General features: G+C 46.6%; 1 protein-coding gene across 1 annotated transcript in view; it reads left to right on the plus strand.

Moving 5' to 3' along the window:
• The first annotated feature begins 5,791 nt into the window (after window positions 1–5,791).
• Window positions 5,792–12,118, plus strand: part of IGSF11 (immunoglobulin superfamily member 11) — a 236,411-nt gene continuing 230,084 nt past the window's right edge. Inside the window, exon 1 of the mRNA XM_075263297.1 lies at window positions 5,792–6,175. Within this exon, the coding sequence (XP_075119398.1) occupies window positions 6,112–6,175 (64 nt within the window). The 5' untranslated portion in view covers window positions 5,792–6,111. The remainder of the gene's footprint in view (window positions 6,176–12,118) is intronic.

A 12,118-nucleotide genomic window follows, 5' to 3' on the forward strand; every position in this document is an offset into this window, starting at 1 on the left:
AATGTGCCACCCTCTACCCACAACCCCTGGTAGATACCAGATACTAATGTGCCACCCTCCGCCCACAACTCCTGGTAGATACCAGATACTAATGTGCCACCCTCTGCCCACAACCCCTGGTAGATACCAGATACTAATGTGCCACCCTCTGCCCACAACCCCTGGTAGATACCAGATACTAATGTGCCACCCTCTGCCCAAAACCCCTGGTAGATACCAGATACTAATGTGCCACCCTCTGCCCACAACTCCTGGTAGATACCAGATACTAATGTTCCACCCTCTGCCCACAACCCCTGGTAGATACCAGATACCAATGTGCCACCCTCTGCCCACAACTCCTGGTAGATACCAGATACTAATGTGACACCCTCTGCCCACAACCCCTGGTAGATACCAGATACTAATGTTCCACCCTCTGCCCACAACCCCTGGTAGATACCAGATACTAATGTGCCACCCTCTGCCCACAACTCCTGGTAGATACCAGATACTAATGTGCCACCCTCTGCCCACAACCCCTGGTAGATACCAGATACTAATGTACCACCCTCTGCCCACAACCCCTGGTAGATACCAGATACCAATGTGCCACCCTCTGCCCACAACTCCTGGTAGACACCAGATTGTAATGTGCCACCATCTGCCCACAACTCCTGGTAGATACCAGATACTAATGTGCCACCCTCTGCCCACAACCCCTGGTAGATACCAGATACTAATGTGCCACCCTCTGCCCACAACCCCTGGTAGATACCAGATACTAATGTGCCACCCTCTGCCCACAACCCCTGGTAGATACCAGATACTAATGTGCCATCCTCTGCCCACAACCCCTGGTAGATACCAAATACTAATGTGCCACCATCTGCCCACAACCCCTGGTAGATACCAGATACTAATGTGCCATCCTCTGCCCACAACTCCTGGTAGATACCAGATACTAATGTGCCACCCTCTGCCCACAACCCCTGGTAGATACCAGATACTAATGTGCCATCCTCTGCCCACAACTCCTGGTAGACACCAGATTGTAATGTGCCACCATCTGCCCACAACTCCTGGTAGATACCAGATACTAATGTGCCACCCTCTGCCCACAACCCCTGGTAGATACCAGATACTAATGTGCCATCCTCTGCCCACACTCCTGGTAGACACCAGATAACTAATGTGACACCCTCTGCCCACAACTCCTGGTAGATACCAGATACTAATGTGCCACCCTCTGCCCACAACCCCTGGTAGATACCAGATACTAATGTGCCACCCTCCGCCCACAACTCCTGGTAGATACCAGATACTAATGTGCCACCCTCTGCCCACAACCCCTGGTAGATACCAGATACTAATGTGCCACCCTCTGCCCACAACCCCTGGTAGATACCAGATACTAATGTGCCACCCTCTGCCCACAACCCCTGGTAGATACCAGATACCAATGTGCCACCCTCTGCCCACAACTCCTGGTAGATACCAGATACTAATGTGCCACCCTCTGCCCACAACCCCTGGTAGATACCAGATACCAATGTGCCACCCTCTGCCCACAACTCCTGGTAGATACCAGATACTAATGTACCACCCTCTGCCCACAACCCCTGGTAGATACCAGATACTAATGTTCCACCCTCTGCCCACAACCCCTGGAAGATACCAGATACTAATGTGCCACCCTCTGCCCACAACCCCTGGTAGATACCAGATACTAATGTACCACCCTCTGCCCACAACCCCTGGTAGATACCAGATACCAATGTGCCACCCTCTGCCCACAACTCCTGGTAGACACCAGATTGTAATGTGCCACCATCTGCCCACAACTCCTGGTAGATACCAGATACTAATGTGCCACCCTCTGCCCACAACCCCTGGTAGATACCAGATACTAATGTGCCACCCTCTGCCCACAACCCCTGGTAGATACCAGATACTAATGTGCCACCCTCTGCCCACAACCCCTGGTAGATACCAGATACTAATGTGCCATCCTCTGCCCACAACTCCTGGTAGATACCAGATACTAATGTGCCATCCTCTGCCCACAACCCCTGGTAGATACCAGATACTAATGTGCCACCATCTGCCCACAACCCCTGGTAGATACCAGATACTAATGTGCCATCCTCTGCCCACAACTCCTGGTAGATACCAGATACCAATGTGCCACCCTCTGCCCACAACTCCTGGTAGACACCAGATTGTAATGTGCCACCCTCTGCCCACAACCCCTGGTAGATACCAGATACTAATGTGCCATCCTCTGCCCACACTCCTGGTAGACACCAGATAACTAATGTGCCACCCTCTGCCCACAACCCCTGGTAGATACCAGATACTAATGTGCCATCCTCTGCCCACAACTCCTGGTAGATACCAGATACTAATGTGCCACCCTCTGCCCACAACTCCTGGTAGATACCAGATACTAATGTGCCACCCTCTGCCCACAACTCCTGGTAGATACCAGATACTAATGTGCCATCCTCTGCCCACAACTCCTGGTAGATACCAGATACTAATGTGCCATCCTCTGCCCACAACTCCTGGTAGATACCAGATACTAATGTGCCACCGTCTGCCCACAACTCCTGGTAGATACCAGATACTAATGTGCCACCCTCTGCCCACAACTCCTGGTAGATACCAGATACTAATGTGCCACCCTCTGCCCACAATCCTGGTAGATACCAGATACTAATGTGCCACCCTCTGCCCACAACTCCTGGTAGATACCAGATACTAATGTGCCACCCTCTGCCCACAACCCCTGGTAGATACCAGATACTAATGTGCCACCCTCTGCCCACAATCCTGGTAGATACCAGATACTAATGTGCCACCCTCTGCCCACAACTCCTGGTAGATACCAGATACTAATGTGCCATCCTCTGCCCACAACTCCTGGTAGATACCAGATACTAATGTGCCACCCTCTGCCCACAACTCCTGGTAGATACCAGATACTAATGTGCCACCCTCTGCCCACAATCCTGGTAGATACCAGATACTAATGTGCCACCCTCTGCCCACAACTCCTGGTAGATACCAGATACTAATGTGCCATCCTCTGCCCACAACTCCTGGTAGATACCAGATACTAATGTGCCACCGTCTGCCCACAATCCTGGTAGATAGCAGATACTAATGTGCCACCCTCTGCCCACAACTCCTGGTAGATACCAGATAGTAATGTGCCACCCTCTGCCCACAACTCCTGGTAGATACCAGATACTAATGTGCCACCCTCTGCCCACAACTCCTGGTAGATACCAGATACTAATGTGCCACCCTCTGCCCACAATCCTGGTAGATACCAGATACTAATGTACCACCCTCTGCCCACAACACCCCTCGGGTTCTTTAGACCTTTTCCGTACCTGGTCACTGGAGGTTCTGCTCTCCATGGTGCTGATTGTTTCTGATAAAGGATTATAGCGCAAGATCTCTGTACCACAAGTATCAGAAACCATCAGTAAGTCTTGGTCTGGTGTCTGGATTCACTACTAGTTAGTAGTTTGGTAAATGCCCTGTAGGAGAAAGAGGGTGAGGAACCAGGGAGGAAAAAGGGTATAAGGGGGAGCACCCTGTATATGTGCAGAGTACCCTGTATGTGGAGAACACCCTGTATATGTGCAGAGCACCCTGTATATGTGCAGAGCACCCTGTATATTAGAAGACCACCCTGTATATGAGCAGAGCACGCTATATATGTGCAGAGCACCCTGTATATGAGCAGAGCACCCTGTATATGTGCAGAGCACCCTGTATATGAGCAGAGCACCCTGTATATGAGCAGAGCACCCTGTATATGAGCAGAGCACCCTGTATATGAGCAGATCCCCCTGTATATGAGCAGATCCCCCTGTATATGTGCAGAGCACCCTGTATATGAGCAGAGCACCCTGTATATGTGCAGAGCACCCTGTATATTAGCAGAGCACCCTGTATATGAGCAGAGCACGCTATATATGTGCAGAGCACCCTGTATATGAGCAGAGCACCCTGTATATGAGCAGAGCACCCTGTATATGAGCAGAGCACCCTGTATATGAGCAGATCCCCCTGTATATGAGCAGATCCCCCTGTATATGTGCAGAGTACCCTGTATGTGGAGAACACCCTGTATATGTGCAGAGCACCCTGTATATGTGCAGAGCACCCTGTATATTAGAAGACCACCCTGTATATGAGCAGAGCACGCTATATATGTGCAGAGCACCCTGTATATGAGCAGAGCACCCTGTATATGTGCAGAGCACCCTGTATATGAGCAGAGCACCCTGTATATGAGCAGAGCACCCTGTATATGAGCAGAGCACCCTGTATATGAGCAGATCCCCCTGTATATGAGCAGATCCCCCTGTATATGTGCAGAGCACCCTGTATATGAGCAGAGCACCCTGTATATGTGCAGAGCACCCTGTATATTAGCAGAGCACCCTGTATATGAGCAGAGCACGCTATATATGTGCAGAGCACCCTGTATATGAGCAGAGCACCCTGTATATGTGCAGAGCACCCTGTATATTAGCAGAGCACCCTGTATATGAGCAGAGCACCCTGTATATGAGCAGAGCACCCTGTATATGTGCAGAGCACCCTGTATATTAGCAGAGCACCCTGTATATTAGCAGAGCACCCTGTATATGAGCAGAGCACCCTGTATATGAGCAGATCCCCCTGTATATGAGCAGATCCCCCTGTATATGAGCAGATCCCCCTGTATATGAGCAGGACACCCTGTATATGAGCAGAGCACCCTGTATATGAGCAGATCCCCCTGTATATGTGCAGAGCACCCTGTATATGAGCAGATCCCCCTGTATATTAGCAGAGCACCCTGTATATTAGCAGAGCACCCTGTATATGCGCAGAGCACCCTGTATATGAGCAGATCCCCCTGTATATGAGCAGAGCACCTTGCATGTATCTAGAGCGCCCTGTATGTATGCGGATCCCCCTGTATATGAGCAGATCCCCCTGTATATGAGTAGATCCCCCTGTATATGAGCAGAGCACCCTGTATATGAGCAGATCCCCCTGTGTATGAGCAGAGCACCTTGCATGTATCTAGAGCGCCCTGTATGTATGCGGATCCCCCTGTATATGAGCAGATCCCCCTGTATATGAGCAGATCCCCCTGTATATGTGCAGAGCACCCTGTATATTAGCAGAGCACCCTGTATATTAGCAGAGCACCCTGTATATGAGCAGATCCCCCTGTATATGAGCAGAGCACCCTGTATATGAGCAGATCCCCCTGTATATGAGCAGAGCACCTTGCATGTATCTAGAGCGCCCTGTATGTATGCAGATCACCCTGTACACCCTATCCCCCCTCCCTGCCACACACCCGCAGCCCCCCGCACCCGTCCCGCTGCCGCATCCCTCCGCTCTCAGGCTGCAGTTCTGACCTGTCGCCACCAGAGGGCGCCATAACTCTCGGTAAAATAACGCAGCCTGAGCCGGGGCCGTCCGGGCAGGCGGGGGTGGCGGCGTCCCCGGGTTGCTCGGAGACGGCTCTGTCAATGGAGGGAGAGGGGGAGAGGGAGGGAACACGTGTCGAGCGGACACTCCGGAGACAGCAGTGCCCAGCACAGGGCCGGAGTGCCGGCTGCTGCCTCCTACATCCCCAAGCTGCAGCCCTGCGAGGACCTGCCCGGAGCCTGCAATCACCGGGGGCCCCTCTGGACCGGAGCTATTGTCTGCAGCCCTGGGGGTAATCCTATGCATGCCCTGTAGGGGTTAATCCTGATCCCAGTGCCCCCTCTGCACCCTGACCTTCCTGTGCATGCCCGGCTGCTGCCTTGCAGGGGTTAATCTTGGCCGGGGCCCCTCAGCCTAGGGCCACCAGGGTGTAGTGTGGACCCCGCAGCGCCCCCCAGTTCCAGGTGGCTCTTGTGCGCATCCTCCCTGGAGTTGCTGCAGGATCCTCCTTGCTCCGGGATTCCAGGGATCCAGTGGATCGCAGCCCATGCTCCGGCCAGCTGGCACACCTCAGGAGGCTCCTCACCCATGCGCTGTGGATTGTGCTGCTGCTGCTGACTGCTGGATTTAGGAGTCTGGGAGTTTATCAGGGACCCCCCGGGCACAGGTGCCCCCTGCAGGATGAAGAAGAGGACGGGATCTTGGGGGATCTGCTTGGTCCTGGGCGCCCTGACTGCTCTGAGAGGTAAGACTGGCTGCAGATGGCAGGGGCTGCCCATTGTCTGCTTCTGCTGTCACAGACATGTGTCTGCCTGGTGTAGACGGGTCTGCACCAGGGTACAGGGTGGGGGCATTACTGGGGGCCTCAGGGGCAGGAGGTGTCATAGAGGAGGCATCACAGGGCTGGTGCCCCAACACTGCAGCTGGGAACTGGGCAACTTGTCACATGTGCTGGAAATATCTGTATACATCCTGAACCTGCTTTGTCTTACCTTGTGTTAGTATTGGTGTGTTATATAGACATGGATAGATAGATAGATAGATAGATAGATAGATAGATAGATAGATAGATAGATAGGAGATAGATAGATAGATAGATAGATAGATAGATAGGAGATAGATAAATAGATAGATAGCAAGATAGATAGATAGGAGATAGATAGGAGATAGATAGATAGATAGATAGATAGATAGATAGATAGATAGATAGATAGATAGATAGATAGGAGATAGATAGATAGATAGATAGATAGATAGATAGATAGATAGGAGATAGATAGGAGATAGATAGATAGATAGATAGGAGATAGATAGATAGATAGATAGATAGATAGATAGGAGATAGATAGATAGATAGATAGATAGATAGATAGATAGATAGGAGATAGATAGATAGATAGATAGATAGATAGATAGATAAGAGATAGATAGATAGATAGATAGATAGATAGATAGGAGATAGATAGGAGATAGATAGATAGATAGATAGATAGATAGATAGATAGATAGATAGGAGATAGATAGATAGGAGATAGATAGGAGATAGATAGGAGATAGATAGATAGATAGATAGCAAGATAGATAGATAGATAGGAGATAGATAGGAGATAGATAGATAGATAGATAGATAGGAGATAGATAGATAGATAGATAGATAGATAGATAGGAGATAGATAGATAGATAGATAGATAGATAGATAGATAGATAGATAGATAGATAGGAGATAGATAGATAGATAGATAGATAGGAGATAGATAGATAGGAGATAGATAGATAGATAGATAGATGATAGATAGATAGATAGATAGATAGATAGATAGATAGATAGATAGGAGATAGATAGATAGATAGATAGATGATAGATAGATAGATAGATAGATAGATAGATAGGAGATAGATAGATAGATAGATAGATAGGTAGATAGATAGATAGATAGATAGATAGGAGATAGATAGATAGATAGATAGATAGATAGGAGATAGATAGATAGGAGATAGATAGATAGATAGATAGATAGATAGATAGGAGATAGATAGATAGATAGATAGATAGATAGATAGGAGATAGATAGATAGATAGATAGATAGATAGATAGATAGATAGGAGATAGATAGATAGATAGATAGGAGATAGATAGATAGATAGATAGATAGATAGGAGATAGATAGATAGATAGATAGATAGATAGATAGATAGATAGATAGATAGGAGATAGATAGATAGTAGATAGATAGATAGGAGATAGATAGATAGATAGATAGATAGGAGATAGATAGATAGATTAGATAGATAGGAGATAGATAGATAGGAGATAGATACATAGATAGATAGATAGATAGATAGATAGATAGATAGATAGATAGATAGATTAGATAGATAGATAGGAGATAAATAGATAGCTAGATAGGAGATAGATAGATAGATAGATAGATAGATAGATAGATGATAGATAGATAGATAAATAGATAGATAGATAGGAGATAGATAGATAGATAGATAGATAGATAGATAGATAGATAGATAGATAGATAGATAGGAGATAGACAGGAGAGAGATAATATATTGATGGCTGAATTGTAGAGATGAGATTTGTTCTATTTCTCAGACTTTCTGCTCAGATTCTGGATATATAATGACATTCTGTGACGTTTCTCGGGGTTCTTGCAGTGTATTGACCAGTCGCCCCCCCCCCCCTAGGACTTTACAGATAACTGTAACTCAGTGCGTGTCTATAGACTGACTCCTGCACCCCCTGTAATCTGCTGACCCGTCTGTCATGTAAAGTGTCATCTAAGTATTTCTATCACATGTTCTGGCTCCGCCTCTGACTACAGTTTCTGTTGTGGTCAGATGATGGAACTTTTTGCTTCTTTTATTACATTTTTGCAGTGTTAACTTGTTATTATTTTCTGTGCAGTGTAACAAAAATAAAATGATGTTTGGAAACCGTCAACAAGGCTCCGCATAGTATAATAGTGTAGTGTATAATATAATAGTATAATAGTGTAGTGTATAATATAATAGTATAATAGTGTAGTGTATAATATAATAGTATAATAGTGTAGTGTATAATATAATAGTATAATAGTGTAGTGTATAATATAATAGTATAATAGTGTAGTGTATAATATAATAGTGTGCTGTTCTGTGCTCTGTTGGCCTACCTGACTAGGTAACTCCATATTATCCCAACACCCCTGGCTCATCTGGAATACCCCTGATCGCCTGATCGCAGGGGGTGTGGCTTCTCTAATCTCTACCAATCAGCTATTATTGTCAAGGTAAGCTCTGAGGGGTCAATGACTGGGGCACCACATAGTTACACTCAGTCCATTCCATCATGAGCGACTCATGGTGGGGTCCCCAGAACTAAACCCCCAACTAACCCCCCATTAACAGGATATCCAGATAGATAGATAGATAGATAGATAGATAGATAGGAGATAGATAGATAGATAGATAGATAGATAGATAGATAGATAGATAGATAGGAGATAGATAGATAGGAGATAGATAGATAGATAGATAGATAGATAGATAGATAGATAGATAGGAGATAGATAGAGAGATAGATAGATAGATAGATAGATAGATAGATAGATAGGAGATAGATAGATAGATAGATAGATAGATAGATAGATAGATAGGAGATAGATAGATAGATAGATAGATGATAGATAGATAGATAGATAGGAGATAGATAGATAGATAGATAGGAGATAGATAGATAGATAGATAGATAGATAGATAGATAGATAGATAGATAGATGGATAGAATTGTGATGTGATGCATATTATATTTGGGGTGTCCGCTGGTTTTCTGTTACCTCTTATACTATCTGTTGTGTGACTTTTCTCCTGTGTATATATATATATATCTTGTTCACGAGGTTTCCTCCTTAAAGGAGCCACGTCACATGTCATCTGTGTATCTGTAATATTAGACTTTCTGTATTTGGAAACTTCCATCAGACACTTCATTCCAAACTTTGTTTCAAAGTTCAAATCAAATATCATTTGGTGTCTTGCTAGTATCTCAGTGGTGGCGCTGTTCTCATGAGCCCTACAGAAACGCTTCACTGTCAGCAACGTGGTGATTAATGGTACTGCATGTGTGAAACAATATCAGTGAATGACACTAAGACTAGAAGATCCAGATGCAGACTTGGGGTACAGGATAATGACAGGCTGATACTCGGGGTACAGGATAATGACAGGCTGATACTTGGGGTACAGGATAAGGACAGGCTGATACTCGGGGTACAGGATAATGACAGGCTGATACTTGGGGTACAGGATAATGACAGGCTGATACTTGGGGTACAGGATAATGACAGGCTGATACTTGGGGTACAGGGTAATGACAGGCTGATACTTGGGGTACAGGATAATGACAGGCTGATACTTGGGGTACAGGATAATGACAGGCTGATACTCGGGGTACAGGATAATGACAGGCTGATACTCGGGGTACAGGAGAATGACAGGCTGATACTCGGGGTACAGGATAATGACAGGCTGATACTCGGGGTACAGGATAATGACAGGCTGACACTTGGGGTACAGGATAATGACAGGCTGATACTCGGGGTACAGGATAATGACAGGCTGATACTTGGGGTACAGGATAATGACAGGCTGATACTTGGGGTACAGGATAATGACAGGCTGATACTTGGGGTACAGGATAAGGACAGGCTGATACTTGGGGTACAGGATAATGACAGGCTGATACTTAGGGTACAGGATAATGACAGGCTGATACTTGGGGTACAGGATAATGACAGGCTGATACTTGGGGTACAGGATAATAACAGGCTGATACTTGGGGTACAGGATAATGACAGGCTGATACTTGGGGTACAGGATAATGACAGGCTGATACTCGGGGTACGGGATAATGACAGGCTGATACTTGGGGTACAGGATAATGACAGGCTGATACTTGGGGTACAGGATAATGACAAGCTGATACTTGGGGTACAGGGTAATGACAGGCTGATACTTGGGGTACAGGATAATGACAGGCTGATACTTGGGGTACAGGATAATGACAGGCTGATACTCGGGGTACAGGATAATGACAGGCTGATACTTGGGGTACAGGATAATGACAGGCTGATACTTGGGGTACAGGATAATGACAGGCTGATACTTGGGGTACAGGATAATGACAGGCTGATACTCGGGGTACAGGAGAATGACAGGCTGACACTTGGGGTACAGGATAATGACAGGCTGATACTTGGGGTACAGGATAATGACAGGCTGATACTCGGGGTACAGGATAATGACAGGCTGATACTTGGGGTACAGGATAATGACAGGCTGATACTTGGGGTACAGGATAATGACAGGCTGATACTTGGGGTACAGGATAATAACAGGCTGATACTTGGGGTACAGGATAATGACAGGCTGATACTTGGGGTACAGGATAATGACAGGCTGATACTTGGGGTACAGGATAATGACAGGCTGATACTTGGGGTACAGGATAATGACAGGCTGATACTCGGGGTACAGGATAATGACAGGCTGATACTTGGGGTACAGGATAATGACAGGCTGATACTCGGGGTACAGGATAATGACAGGCTGATACTTGGGGTACAGGATATTGACAGGCTGATACTCGGGGTACAGGATAATGACAGGCTGATACTTGGGGTACAGGATAATGACAGGCTGATACTTGGGGTACAGGATATTGACAGGCTGATACTCGGGGTACAGGATAATGACAGGCTGATACTCGGGGTACAGGATAATGACAGGCTGATACTTGGGGTACAGGATAATGACAGGCTGATACTTGGGGTACAGGATAATGACAGGCTGATACTTGGGGTACAGGATAATGACAGGCTGACACTTGGGGTACAGGATAATGACAGGCTGATACTTGGGGTACAGGATAATGACAGGCTGATACTTGGGGTACAGGATTATGACAGGCTGATACTTGGGGTACAGGATTATGACAGGCTGATACTTGGGGTACAGGATAATGACAGGCTGATACTTGGGGTACAGGATAAGGACAGGCTGATACTTGGGGTACAGGATAGTGACAGGCTGACACTTGGGGTACAGGATAATGACAGGCTGATACTCGGGGTACAGGATAATGACAGGCTGATACTCGGGGTACAGGATAATGACAGGCTGATACTTGGGGTACAGGATATTGACAGGCTGATACTCGGGGTACAGGATAATGACAGGCTGATACTCGGGGTACAGGATAATGACAGGCTGATACTTGGGGTACAGGATATTGACAGGCTGATACTCGGGGTACAGGATAATGACAGGCTGATACTCGGGGTACAGGATAATGACAGGCTGACACTTGGGGTACAGGATAATGACAGGCTGATACTTGGGGTACAGGATAATGACAGGCTGATACTCGGGGTACAGGATAATGACAGGCTGATACTTGGGGTACAGGATAATGACAGGCTGATACTTGGGGTACAGGATTATGACAGGCTGATACTTGGGGTACAGGATTATGACAGGCTGATACTTGGGGTACAGGATAATGACAGGCTGATACTTGGGGTACAGGATAATGACAGGCTGATACTTGGGGTACAGGATAATGACAGGCTGATACTTGGGGTACAGGATTATGACAGGCTGATACTTGGGGTACAGGATAATGACAGGCTGATACT

This window comes from Leptodactylus fuscus, chromosome 2 (assembly GCF_031893055.1).
Source record: "Leptodactylus fuscus isolate aLepFus1 chromosome 2, aLepFus1.hap2, whole genome shotgun sequence".
NCBI classification, from domain to species: Eukaryota; Metazoa; Chordata; class Amphibia; order Anura; family Leptodactylidae; genus Leptodactylus; species Leptodactylus fuscus.